General features: G+C 51.7%; 1 protein-coding gene across 1 annotated transcript in view; it reads right to left on the reverse strand.

Annotated features, from left to right (window-relative positions):
• HS3ST4 (heparan sulfate-glucosamine 3-sulfotransferase 4) overlaps window positions 1-12258 on the reverse strand; it is a 61724-nt gene extending 49466 nt beyond the window's left edge. The window contains exon 1 of the mRNA XM_009567478.2: window positions 11425-12258. Coding sequence (XP_009565773.2) covers window positions 11425-12011 — 587 coding nt within the window. The 5' untranslated portion in view covers window positions 12012-12258. The remainder of the gene's footprint in view (window positions 1-11424) is intronic.
• Between the last annotated feature and the right edge of the window lie 1969 nt (window positions 12259-14227).

Below are 14227 nucleotides of genomic sequence, written 5' to 3' on the forward strand. Positions count from 1 at the left end.
GTTTTAATTAAGGCAGCATTCATGTTCTTCATTACAATACTAAGTCACCCAGCAAGAAACACCAAAGATATAAATCCTGTTAATGAAGGAGCTACATATTCTGCACTGTACGGTTATGCGCAGAGGCATCAGTGTACAAAATGACTGTGACACGAAGTGCAGAGGGGTGCTCCAGGAGAAAAATTGGATTAGAAATGCAATTTATACTCTGAAGGGCCACACAACAGTCATTCAGCACCATCGCAGCTGTGAGCCCCGAATCTGCAACCCAAATAGCAAACAGCCTGTTGTACGTCAATCTGCTTTCCCCTCCCCTAGAAAACATGGGGCACAAGTCGGCTTCATGGGTTTTTCAGTGAGGTTGTGCAGCACCCAGGCTCCTCCCAGCCCCTGATGCTGTGAGGGGAAGCTCTGCAGCAGGGACCCTCAGCCACCAGGGGAGGAGGGGTCCTTCCCCTTGCTAAGCTCCTGCAGGGTGCTGCACACCCAGAAACGCTGCTGACTGGGGCTGAACTTTCCCCAAGCTCGCTGGAAGACACAACCACGGAATGAAATCCACCTCTGTGCAGAGCCTCCCCAGCCGCTCCCTACACCAACATCCCAAATCCTCACCTTCTGGGCATAGCAAAGGACTTCAAGCTCTCCTCTGCCTGCAATGCACTCTAAGCATGAGCAAAAGCCAATAAGGGGCATTGGCAGAACCACAGTGGGACGTGTCTCTTTGAGTTACTCAGGGGAAGAACCTGAAACCAGGCAGCAGAAGTCTTGCGTACATTGTGGTGCCCTGCAGGGACCCGGTCCAGTAAGAATTCCCTCTCCCAAAAACACTGCTCCGACTGCAGTCAGCAGCGTTGAACTTAAACAGTGATAAACGAGCTCCTTAAGCACCCTGGCAATAGGAAAGCACTTTCTCACCATTGCCTACTGCAAAAAAATGGCTGAAGAATTTCTGTCTAGGATTTCCAAATGAGCCGGTCCATGGCAGAGACACGGATGGTCTCCCACAGAGACAACCGCATCTCAAGACGAGTGTTTCAGAATATTATGTGGGAACAGGGTAATAATAAAACACCTTGAAGTAACTTTACCAGTAGTGGCTCTAGCAGAAAAGCCTGTAATGATCTAATAACACATTTCCCCTGCTGCCACGCCAGCCTGGAGAAATCCAGGATAGTTTGAGCCTTAAATCCATCCCAGCTCTTCCTTTGTCATTAATTGTTAGGCTATTTGTATTACATGTTTTACATATCAAATAGACTCCAATTTCATGGTGGGCTAGACTGCAGAAATGCCTCTTTTAATCTTTTTAATTCTAAAGTAGTATAAAACTTTAATATTTTCTAATGGAGTATACATTTACTCACATCTAACAATATCACTACAATTTAGGAGCAATAAAAGTCAAGCTCCCGTCTGTATGAAAAGCTTGTAGCTTTATTTCCAAAGTTCAATCAGTTAACCTAGGAGAGCAATAGCTTTCCTACAATGAGTAACGATGCAGAATAATATTTAGATAGAGATAAAACCTTTTTGCATAGGAAATTGCATTGCGATTTACTGGGTCTTAGAAATTCTCAGGGAGATGTGCTAGTGTACCAGTGAAGTTATTGCCTCGGGCATTTTTCTACAGCGCTTTGATTTTTTCGGGGGTTTCTGGAGGATTTGGAGCTAAGTAAGGAGCAGCTATTGCTGCTGATCCAGGTGTGTGGAGCAGACCAGTGGCACCACCTGCGTGCCCTCCTCCCACATCAACTCACTGCAGCGCTGACCGGGTGGAAGAGCATCCAGGCCCTGGGCAGGTTCAATCACTTCCTGCCTACGGCATAGGTCGACATAGCACCAGCCGCCACACTTACATCTTCCTCCACACCAGCTAAAGCACTAAAGCACCCTCCCCATCATACCAGAGGTCGTTGGCTGCAGCGGTTTGCCTTCCTGTATGTTTTCCAGTGGCTCAGGTGGAACAAGAAGAGCCTTTCCTGGGGTACACCTGGCCCCCCACATGTCTCACAGCTCTGCAGGACCCCAGTCTCGGGGCACAGAACCACACACAATGTCCCAAGTTGGAAGGGACCCACAAGGATCATAGAGTCCAACTCCTGTTTCTGCATAGGACAACTGTAAGATTTACACCACGTGTCTGAGAAAGCAGCAGAGCAGAGGAAGCTGTTGGTGGTTTGGGATGAACATGGTTCGAATAAATAGCAGAGAAATTAGCTGGGAGGTGCGAGCACTGATGGTGCAGGTGAGTGGCAGTGGGATCAATGCTGGTGCTCCTTGGGGCACAGACCAAGTGCGGATGAACCAAAGAGCAATTAAAGACCTCCAGCAGCAACAATTTCAGGATCCACGGTCTGCCACCAGCATCTCGTGAGTCAGCACCTCACATGTAAAAGGTTCGGTTTGGTTTTAAACAAGCGGGACAGGAGCCGAGTACTCCACAATTAACATCCTGCCCAGGTGATGCAGCCCCCTCTCCCACAGGGGAGCCAGGAGGTGGCCGTTCCCCTGCCTGTCACCTGGAAAGGATCCTGGACGAGTCCCTGGGGTGCAGGAGTGCCTGGAGGAGATGGTTCCTCCCTGCAGCTGGAGATACCCGGCTCAGGTGAGTTTGTCTTTTCCTTGGCTGGGTGATGGCAGCTCCTGCTGTCAGCTGCTGAATCCAAATGCGAATTTAACACACGCTTCCTACGCTGACGTTGGCTTTCCACAAGAGTGCTCACCGCTTGGCTTAATTATATGAATGTCCATCAAGAGCAAATAGAGAAAGGGCAGAGCTGAGGCTGAAATAAAGTTATTTGCAGATGTGGATGAACACTAATAGAAAGTATATTATATTACTGTACCCATCTCCATGCAAGATGAAAGGAAATGTTCTCTAAAACAAAGGAGAGCTGCAAATTCGGGCTACCAGAGCAACGTTGCTCTGCTTAGATCCAAAATGATTACTCGATAATAAAGGAGGGGGCCAAGTCCACTCCAGCCTGGCTCTGGAGGGAACGGAAATCAGGTTTTGGCTTGAAATGTGTTACAGCAATCTCCATAATACAAAATACAGTCTGGCAGATGGAGTTATTTTTATCCAAAGCCAGTTCTCTTTAGTAGGTCTGTGGTTATAACTGATGTCCCTTTGCTATTTCCTCTTTCCCCCAGCCCCCCTGCCTCAGTTTCTCCAAGAAACTGATGAGATTGAAGCAGACAACCATGGGTATATTTTGGGAGGATCCTGCATTACTTAGCTGTAAAAATCAGTTGTGAATTTTGCATCCACCCTCAGCGTTTGGCCTGTTTATATTGCCAAATAAATTCTTTAAAGAAGTACTGTACTTCACAGGAGAGCTTGTCAAGGTAACTACCTTCATTTACATAAAATGTGACTAGCGATTGAAATGTTAAAGCCATAAAGAGCAAGTTTATGATCCATCCTTGATGCCTGGATGTGTAATATGACAAGGGGGAAAGCAGCGTGCCTTGCAACATTTACTAAATTGGTGTGTTGACTCTGGGGATGGAAATGGGAGATTTGAAAAAACAGGTTGGAGGGCTTTTTTTGAGGGCTTTTTTTCTTTTTTTTTCCATAAATATTAATCCTTTCCACAGCCTTCAAACAGCTGGCTCTTAAATACTCTCCTTCAGCTTGGAAACAGCAGCTAGCTAAATAAACAAGCAGACGGCTGGGCAGGGACCTGCATGGGAAGGAGCTGCCCGGCGCGCGTGGCTCCAGGGTTGCTCACCTCGGGTCACGGCACAGGACCTCGCAGGGGAGGGGGTGCCCGGCCGTGCACCTGTACCCCTGAAACAGTGGAATTGGAAAGCAGTGCCCACATGCCATAATGTGTAGAGCAGAGCTCTGAGAAGCATCTCCTGCTTTGCCGTCAGCATGGAGGATGGTGCAGGGCTGACCTGCAGTCCTGGCAGTCCACGGGGACTGATCCTGCCTGGCCTCTCTACCTCTCACAGCCGGGGAGCAAAGGCGAGGCTGACTCCGTGCCTTGCATCCAGACAGTAATTTCTCCCTGTGATTGCAAAGACTCTTATAATTTAAGGTTTTCTTTTAAACTTTTTTAAATGGAGGGAAAACCAATAGAAACCACTTCAAATCCTAAATAATACTTCTAAAAAAAGGGGAATAAAAAGGTTAAAATGATCTGCTGCCTACATACACACCACAGTGAAATTATAATATCCACACTTAATGCTCTGGAAAGTTTGATAGTGCATGTTCCTCACCTGAACTCAGTACGAACATTGCCACCATTCATTCGCACTCATACCCTTCTCAATTCATTGAAACCACTTCAAGCAAAAATCATTGGAAAGAAATTACCTCTGTGTATTACACCCCGAGCAGCGAGAGATGTCCCACATGAGCCTCTCCAGCCCCCAAAGCAATAAAATTTCTGCTGAAGTGGATGATATAATGACTCGGGGAAAAGAAGTCCCCATGACAACAAAAGGTAAGAGAAATCCATGAAAAGCAAAAGCCTCCGACCTCTCTCGATACAAGGTGTCACCAATTTGTGCTGGAATTTTCACTTTGAAAATCAAAAGCCTTTGTCCATAACTTCCTTTGAAAACCTGTTGTTCCTTCTTTGCTAGTCTGAGCTTCAAACAGGGCAGAACGAGCCGCACTAAATCAGAAACGGAGCACGGGTTGAAATGATGAGCCTGACCCGTGAACACAACCAACAGACTCTTTGCCTTTCTCTTTTCCAAGGGGACTGTTTTTCCAGTAGGCCTATTTTAGGGGTTTTCTGTAGCATCTACATGCTTGAGTGATGCTTCAGATGTTACCAGAAGAGGCACCTCTGCCTTGCTTGGCTGGCGTTCCGAGCCCTGCGCTCACAACCCTCCCAAGCGCTTCTGCGGGGAGGCAGGGGCTGCTCCCGTTGGTGTGGTCCAGGCACACGGTGGAGCTCAGAGGAGAGCGGGGTATCACCCAGCTGGGTGTTGGGGTGGGGACGATGCCGGTGCACCCCCTCTCCGTGCTGCTGAGCGAGCGGTGCTGGCTGCTGCCCTGCCAAGGCTGAGCAGGATGGGTGCGCAGGGGCTGCCAAGCAGGGGTCAGTGTGCAGCCGAGCCGCCTGCCTGCTCCCACCAGCTCTTGGCACGGCCTGCCCACCTGTGCCTGCAAACAAATATATTTTCCACAGAGGCAGAATCAGCGGTCAGCTCTGCAGGAGCGGGCACTCCAAAGCTCTCCCCTGCCAGTGTGCTGTCCCTAACACTCCTCTCGCTCTCTTTGCGAGATGAGCAGGCACAGCGTGGAGGGGCTGCGGGTGCTGAAAGCAGCTACCATTCCCATGGCTACAATCGAGTAGCCTGTGGATAACTATCATCAGGTGTTAGAACACTGCAAAGAGCGCCAATTCTTTCCTGTGTCCCATCCCTTGAGCTGAAGCCAAGCAAAAAGGTTGGGAGCAGGCTGCTGCACAGCAAGGGTGGAGAGTGGGCCAGGACACAGGAGACCTTCAGCTCTGGAACACGGTGGATTCACTCCAGTAGCTCTGAGTGCAGAAGGCAAATCTATGCCTGATGTTGTAGCGGTCCCTCTCCATCCTCAAGACCGGCGAAATACAGGGACTGACCAGCAGAAAGCCTGGCCCCTGCTCACAGTCTCCAGCCTGTAACCCAGGTCAGCCCAGACGCTCTGCCAGCTTAACGGAGAGCTGGCGCTGGGCATCAGCGGGAGGGCGGTGCCGCACATGTGGGCTTGCTTTGCATGGAAGATTTGGGCTAGAAAACACAGTGCACATGTAGGAGCTGGCCCAGACCTAACGGTTCAGGAAAGGCAAAGGGGACAAGGTATTGCAAGAGCTATATTACATGGAAATACTTGTACTGTCTCCAACCCAGATTAATCCCAATGCTCTGGATCCCCAGAGGAGGGCAGGCAGCTGAGTCACTCCATTTCAGCAAAAGCCAACTCGCAGCAGGTCCCAGAAGAAAAATCAATACCCTTTCCCTAAGTTCCCAGAAGTGCAGAGGGCACAGTGCACTGGCGGAGCCTTTCACAGAGAAAGACAGCGGTCACCAGGTTTCTGCAGCGGTGCCTGTCATTAGCAGCAGCCCCCGATCCATCCGTCCACGGTGGGTGTTCCTGTAGTGCCCATCAGCACAGGCTCACAGTGCTGATGGAAGTGCTTTGATTTTCTGAATATCCTGAGCTGATCCGAGAGGCACAAGCATTACCCAGCAACACAATTACAGCTCACAGTGAGAGCCACGCCGTGTGGGACTGAGGCTCAAATAGCCCCAAACTACTCTTGACCAGCGGCTCTTAAAGGATGCTGCAGGGGGGTCTCATCACACATCCTTGGACACAACCAGCACCATTTCTGCCAGCAGCCACTGTGGCAAGAGCCGGGTGCTCTGAGGTAGGATCAGAGCCAGTGCACATAGAGACAGACCCGCCACGCACAGCAGAAGGGTAGGTGAGGCGGCGCACAGCCCCCAGGAGGAGCAGAGCCCCTTACAGAGATAACGGTGTTCGACAGCCGCTTCCCCAGTAAAGATGACTTTAATGTCCACAGGGACACAACTGAGAGCCTTGGCTCCGCAGTCACAGTCAGCTGCTCCTTGGAACCACTGGCTGGAGAGCACGTTTATTACTGGGAGAAGAGCTCCCTGTGATGGTATTGTTCATTATCTGTGTGAGGAGAGCAGCTTACAGAAAACACACAGGCCTGTTAACAAAGAACACTCAAAAAAAAACCCAGACAGGTGGCGAAAATAGCATTAGACATGCAAACCATTTCATTGCCTGTCGTGGTGAGCTCCCTGCAGTGGGGTCTCTCCTCGTAAAGCCATGCCCCTGTGTACGGGCTCAGCGTGTGGAGGCCTAGGGAAGAGCGAGAGGAACGTGGTCTAATCACAGAAACAGTGCTGCAGATTCTCTGTGGAGGCTCCACTGAGAGGGAGGTGAGGAGGAGAGCAATGTCCATGTACATGTAAAATTTAACACCTGGTCATTTGGAATAATCTTCAAATCGGTGAACTTTAAAACGCCAAAGTTTTAAGTTCACCTCTATCAGACATTCTTTGCACTGCAGAGATCGTGTTTTTGTTAAAGCTTCAGATCTGTTTTGACAATACTGTTATGAATCCTCACTGTTCTGCAAAACATAGGATGTCGAGACAGCCTTGAAAGTGTGAATGGACAAAACCAAACCACCTCACAATGCTGAGCCTGCAGGCAGCTGGGGATGGTGGACCAGGAGCACTAGGCAGCTCCACTCAGCTCAGAGCTACCGAGCTGCTGAGCCCTACTGTGTCATTAACACCATCTGCCCCATTGCTAAGAGTCCCCACGCTCTTCACACAACCACCCGAAAGCACTTCTCCAGCACCTCCAGAGCAGCCACCAGCAGCATCTGAGGATCTGGAGGCATCAGCGTCTGCACACGTGAAACCATCCCACTGCTGAAACCCCTGACAGCGGGGCAGTGCTGCAGCTATGCAGTGCCAACAGGATCACCTCCCATTCTCCTCCAGCTGCATAAAGCCACCCACAACCATATAGAAACCAGGGCTCCCTTGTAGACCCCAGGTCCAGCCCTCCTGTATGTGGCCTCTCCAATAGCCATCACAGGCAAACCAAAGCCTCCAGCACCACAAGGTGACACATCTGTCCAAATGTTGGACACTGTGTGCAGCTTGCAGTTCCCATTATCCACAAAATCCTCCCATGCTTCTGCATGCTTGTTTCATGGCCAGGCAAGGAACTCGGGCATACTCCAGGTGCTGCTTCTGTTAGTGCTGGTGATGATTATTTGTAGATGCTGTCTAAATTCCTTCCATGCTCAGAGGCCTCCAAAGCCTCCCTATCGTTCTGCTGTCCTTGCTACACTGTCAAAAAAGCTCTCACAATTAGTTTCCAACTGCAGGATAGCTCAGGGCAGAGCTCAAGGCATGGGATATGTCCACTGAGGTGTGACCATCATGCAGGAGAGATCACGTTGCCCGTGTGCAAACACCTCTGGCACAACCTGGCAGGGGGGTTACCTGTGCATGGGCTACATAGGCAGTAAGAGCTGCCCTGGGTGTGCAAGGGAGCAGAAGGACACTAGGGTTTTGGCTAAAAATCAGCAACAGCTCCTACAGGGAAGGATGATGTATCCTGTGGTTTAGAAGGAATGGGCAGGTGAAAAAGAACTGCCAGCAACTTCCAAAGGAAAGGCACATACCTGCTCCTTGCCACAACGCCACACCTTTGTCTGTAGTGGGACCAAGTTGTGGCACATGGTAAGAGATGAAGTCAGCAAAGGTCATCACCAAAGATAATGTTTACTGCCAGGTATGACTGTCCTGGGCTTAAAAGAGAGAGTTGAAGAGATATAAGTAACACAAACACCAGAGAGAAGTAACGCTGCTCTATTATCAAAAGGGAAGGTTAAAAAGTCACTTTCTAATCAGCCTTTAACACGTGGAAAAGGAAAGCTGCATCACCAAACCCATCCTTCAGAGTGCCCGGTGTTGGGATGGAGGGAATCACAAATTACAATTACACAAACAATGCTGGCAGTGTAACACTAACCAACCAACAACTTTTTTGACCCCCTTTGCATTAGCACATGACTAAGAAGACCTCGGTTCTGTGATTTGTATGTAAACTTTGACTGCAGAGCTAAAGCAGTCACTGTCAACACAGCTTTCCCTAAAGGTTAAGGGGAAAACAGCACAGCCTGCAAAGGGCTGGGGTACCAGGCTTGCCGCGCTGCCCCAGCCAACGGGCAGACAGCAATGTTCACACTAACTTCACCCTCTGACTGCTGTCCTGATAGAGACCCTGGACAGGCTTTTACAGCTGGCTGACCTCAAAGCAGCAGAGACATAAATAACACAGCGTGGGAAGCACAACAGCAGAGTTTAGGCACTGTTTCCATTTTACAGGCAGAGAAACTAAGGTGAGGAAACTGCTGTGAGAGCAGCCTTTTCCTGTATTAGCAGGGTTTGGGCCAGATCACAGGCTTCTCTTCTCTAGGGCTCTGCCGGACTGAAAGATATTCTCTGTACTGAGCGATAAAGCAAGGAATGCTGAGGGTCTGCTGTTCCCTTATTTCACTACTCAAGAAAAAATTTGACAGTATTAAAAGCTTATAACAGTTTATAACGCATGAAAAGAAGTGTTATATGCCAAATATAAACAAGTGATAGAAGTCACTGTAAGGACGTGCTGGTGTAAACACTTCAATGGTTACTTCTTTGCCTAAAGAAAACTGTCATTTCTGTGGATAGGAAAAACCTCCAATTGCTCTTCCTGGGACACAGCTGCACGCAGCCAGCCTTGCTGGTGCACTCAATCAGGTAATCTCAGAGAAGGTCAGGAAGAAATAGCTGCTAGCGTGGATGGTGATCTTCCCCCTTTGTTTTTGCTTAGTATTTGTACAGCATCAAGCCTGCCAGCCTCCTGGTCCGTGACAGCCGCCCAGCCCAGCCGCAGTACGGCACCGGGGAAGCCTGCCGGCCCCGCTGAGGCACGGGCCACCAGCGCTCCGCATCCCCTGTCCTGTCTCCTGTTCGCAAGGAGAAAGGAGAAGCAAGCTGTTTGGGTTGGGCAGGTGCAATGGCTTAGGAAAAGGGCTTTAGGTTAAACAATCAGGGTAAAACCTCACTGGGAATGAAGCAGTAGTGTAATTATTTACTCCACAACCAGAGAAGCCATCCCTCAGCCTACTCTGTCCAGGACCCCCACCAACCAGCTCTGACCCAGCCTTTTCTTCTCCCACCTTTATACTGGTACAGCATAGACAGCACCAGGGCTAGAAAGCATCTGAACAAACCACAGAGCTGCAGCGGGGATGACAAATTTCAAAATGCATTCTGCAAATGAAACCCTGTGTGTGCGCCTTCTACTCCACGAGAAGAGTCTCACCCTCTCTACCCCTTTTCTTGTAGCATGACTTTAAAGATGAAAAAGCAGCTGCTTGCCATATTCAGTGCTTGATCTTCTGACTATTTTGAATAAAACTAAACCATTTTATATGCCACTTTCTACCTCTTCTAGCAAATTTCTAAACTTATTTTTCAAAGCAAGCCTTTCCTGCAGGAAAATTCAGCGAAATAAGATACTGTGTCTGAAATTGTATATAAACACAATAACTACACTCAATCCTTTATTCCTTCCTCATGCTGGTATGGCGTACTGAAAACACTCTTGGAGACAAATGCGCTTTCTCAGTGCTAATCTCCACTTTATTGAAGCCCCTCAAGAAAATCCCTCAGCATTTTAACAAAGCCAAGTGGATGCTACCCCAAATAAGTGTCACGAAGACTTTGCTTTCACAATTGTCACAGAAAATTGCCTGGAGTTCCTCACTTTTAAATGCTGTTGACATGAAGATTGTGCACTCTATTTTAATAAAGAGAGACTAGATAATCCAAGCAATAACTAGCTCGCTGCCTCTATTTATTTTTTCCCTTTGCAGAGCAGCTAAACAACCACCATACTAAGCACAACAAAAAGAGAGAACTTTATCAGCCTCGCCACAGACTATTTCTCATAAGGAAACCAGCATGGGTTGCATTTAACCATAAACCAAAGAGCTCCTAGTAATTTGCAAGTTCCGGATGTACTGCGTTCGGTTTAGTTTTGAGATTTTTAGAGAGACAGAGACAAAAATTAAAACCTCAGCCACCACAATTCATTGATTTGCTGAACCCACCAAGGCACTTAACACCTCATTACTGCAGCCCAGTATTTTCTAATAATGAGGGCTTCTACCATAAGACTCCCTTAAAACGTTATGCCATGTCAGACAACAATGCTTAGCGACTTCTTCACAAACAGAATTCACTCTTGTCACTGGAAAAAACTTTCTGACGTGGAACTTGTTGAATAAAGAGTAAATCTTTTTTACAAGGCGAACCCTGCAGCTTGTTTGAAAGCAGGTGCCCCTTTTCACTTCAAAGCTGGTAGCACCACCTGGAACAACTTGCAACCTTGTTTATTTCAGTAATTATTAATTACTGACCTATTTAGAGCTGTTTTACACCAAATGCAGCTGAACCGCTAAAGCCTGCTCAAATGTTCCGTGCACGGGAGTTACAGAAGACGGATGTTTTTACACATTTTCTGCCTTCTCACCAGAACACTGCATTTTAAATCCCCACAGTTGTCAGGCCAGGCACCCACGCATTCACTCAGCCTGCCCTGAAGCACAGTTCAGCTGTCACACCCCGTGCCGTCCTTCGCTCCACGCAGCCATCCCGGGACCTGTCACGACCTCTGCCACCACACTGGGCCATTCCCGGTGTCCCCAGGACCCACACCCCAGACACCTGCCAGGGTCCCCTAGGTGGGAAGTGGGGGTTCCCCACCTCGTGGCTCTGCGGTAACCCAGGACCCCCGCCCCGGCGCACACAGACACGCATCCTGCCCTGCCCTCCATGGCTGTCGGGTCACCCCAGGGGTCACGCCCTCACCTGTACCATTCCAGCCCCTTCTCGTAGTTCCTGTCGAAGAAGTGGGGCTCGGTGCCCACGGCGCGCACGTCGGGGTGCGCCCGGATGGCCTCAAGCAGCGCCCGCGTCCCCCCCTTCTTCACTCCGATGATCAGGGCTTGCGGCAGCCGCTTCTCCCCGTAGTCCGGCGTGGTGCTGCCGCCGCCACGGCTCCCCGGGCTGCCGGCCCGGCTCAGCTCCTCGTCCGTGGTGCTCGACTCCTGCGGGTCCCTCTCGAAGGCTGCGCTCTGCGCCGTGATCACCTCCCCGGGGGCCAGCGGGGTCCGCAGCCAGGCGCCCGCCGCCCCTTCGCGGCTCCCGTTGGAGGCCCGGGTCGGGGCAGCGGAGGGGGCCGGGACGCTGCCCGGGGAGCCGGCGGGGGGGCGCGGCGCCGCCGTGCCGGGCAGCGCGGCCGGGGAGCGCAGGGCAGCCGGGCCGGTGCCCCCCATGAGGCTGTAGCACAAGTAGGTGAGGCAGAGCGAGAGGCTGCACATGCAGAGCAGCTTCCGCGCCGGGGGCACCTTAGAGCCGCGCCCGCCCGGCACCCCCGGCTGCGCGGGGGGGCACATGGCTGCTCCCCGCTCCTCGCCCCGGGCACCGGGCGCACATGGTGTCAGCCACCGCCCGGCCGCCCCGGCCGCATGGGGCGCCGCCGCCCTCCCGCCCCGCCGCCGCCGGGGGGGAGCCCCGCATGGCACGGTCGCCGCCGGCCCCCCGCCGGGCACCGGGGCGCCTGGGCTCAGCGCGGCCGCGCTCCGGCGCCGCCGGCTCCGCACTGTTGCCGCCCCGAGTTCCTGCTGCTAAACTTTGTGCCGGGTGGGAGGCGGGAGCGCGCTCCCGGCGCGGGGAGGGCCCGCCCCCACCCCCGCCGCCGCCGCGGCGGAAAGCGCGGGCAGCGCGGGGAGCGCGCAGGGCGCCGCGCCGGCACCGCCGGGCGGCACCGCTGGAGCGGCCGTCAGCACCGTGGACAGCGGGCGATCAGAACCGAGGACAGCGGCAGGGGGCGCCGGCGCTGCCCCGGGCGGCGCCGCGCCGGGCTCCGGTCCCCGCCGGGGGCAGCGCTCGCCGGGGTAGATCCCGGGGGGCTCTAGACAGCTCCACACCCCACCCGCCCCATCTGCTCCCCAGAGCCAACCGCTGTGTCATCCACCCCTTGCCAGTGCTCGCGGCCGCAGGGAGGGCATGAGTCCCAAGGAGGCAGTGGCAACTGTCCTCAGCAGATCCGTCTTCTAGTCAGCAGAAATCACCATGACACAGCTCCTTGACCCCTTGTCCCAGCCTGCTCCCCTATAGCATAAAGCACATGCTATATTGTCACTCTCTCACACCACTGCCTCCAGCCCAGGGCTCCTGCCCAAATCCTCCAACTCCCCAAAGAGAAATGCCCAGACAAGTCCTCTAGGACAGCCCTATGCAGCAGAGCTGAAGTACCCTGGCTGTGGCCCTCTGAGGATCTGGGGCAGAGTGGATGGGTTTCATAGGGCAGCCTGTTGCCTCCTGGGAGCTTGGGGAGAGATGCCAGACTGGGGCCAGGGAAAGGCAGTAGCTTCCTTACTGGTTGACCAGAGATAAGAGCCATTTGGAGCATGAAGAGTTCACAGTTTAGGGACCAGAAGCTGCACTAGTAGGTGAGGCCAATTGCACTCTCATGTGCTGCTCTTCCGGGAACTCTGTCCTCAGCCTAGGAGGAGCAGGCTGGGCCTGAGAGCCTCTTTCCTCACAGTTTTTCTGGAGCAACGGCCACATCTTCCCAGTTCCACATTTTGGTACTTTGCACCTCCAGTTCTCAGCTTTGGCTCTAGCAAGGATTTTGTGAGGGGAAGAAATGCTTTATTGTGTCTCAGCTTCCTCCTGTCCCTCATTTTGGGGTCTCCTAGCAGTCTCTCCCTCATTGGTGTCCCCTTATGGCATTGGGACACATCACAGCTCTTGGCATCCTGGTCCCCCCTAGCAGAACATTGCTGGCATTCCCATGGTACAGAGAACAAATGAGGAACACATTTGCTAAAGCCTGCACAGGCGTACAATGATCTAACCTTTTATACCTGAACCTCTACCCTCAAACCACCAGTGACACTTGAATGCAGCAGACCACCCAAAGAGGTAGCATCTGATAGAGGTGGCAAAAGCTGCAGGGTAGCTGCTTGTTAACATATATGAGGGCTGCAGCTGGGCTCCTGAGCAAGTGCTGAGTACATTTCCAGCTTTGTATGACCATGAGTGGTGGGTACATCATCCAGACTAGGAGCAGCAGTATTTGGAGGTGGTGACCCTTCTCCACTAGCCTCCACTCTGGGAAACTGCAGCCCTGCGTATCCCACCATGCAGAGGTGTTCTGGGTGAGGGCTGGGTGGTAGAGAGGTGGCAGAGCTCCCCATGCTCCCCCAGCTGACAAGCTATGGCCTAGATTTTACAGGGGAAGTCCAGGGACTGCTCCAAACCTTGCTGTTACTGTGTGAAGCTCAGCAGGGAGCATCTCAGAGCAACGTGCCATTGAGTCTCAGCTATGCTTGGTCTCATGGCAAAAGCAACATTTGAAAAAAAAAATTAAGTGCCGATATTAACTACACCCAGTGCTGAGAAAAACATTCATCCAGACAGAGGAAGAGCACTGACTTTTCCTATAATGAACAAAAGCTCAATGCTGCTCTCAGCTGGACATGTGTTCTCTCTGTGCAGCTCCAGTTCCGATAGAGATTATTCTTTCAGAATATATTTTTTTATGGTACACATGAGACCTCTGAAATGCAGTGTCTTGTGTCCTGTAAATCATTTCCTGTAACTC

Source organism: Cuculus canorus, chromosome 15 (assembly GCF_017976375.1).
Source record: "Cuculus canorus isolate bCucCan1 chromosome 15, bCucCan1.pri, whole genome shotgun sequence".
Lineage (NCBI taxonomy): Eukaryota > Metazoa > Chordata > Aves > Cuculiformes > Cuculidae > Cuculus > Cuculus canorus.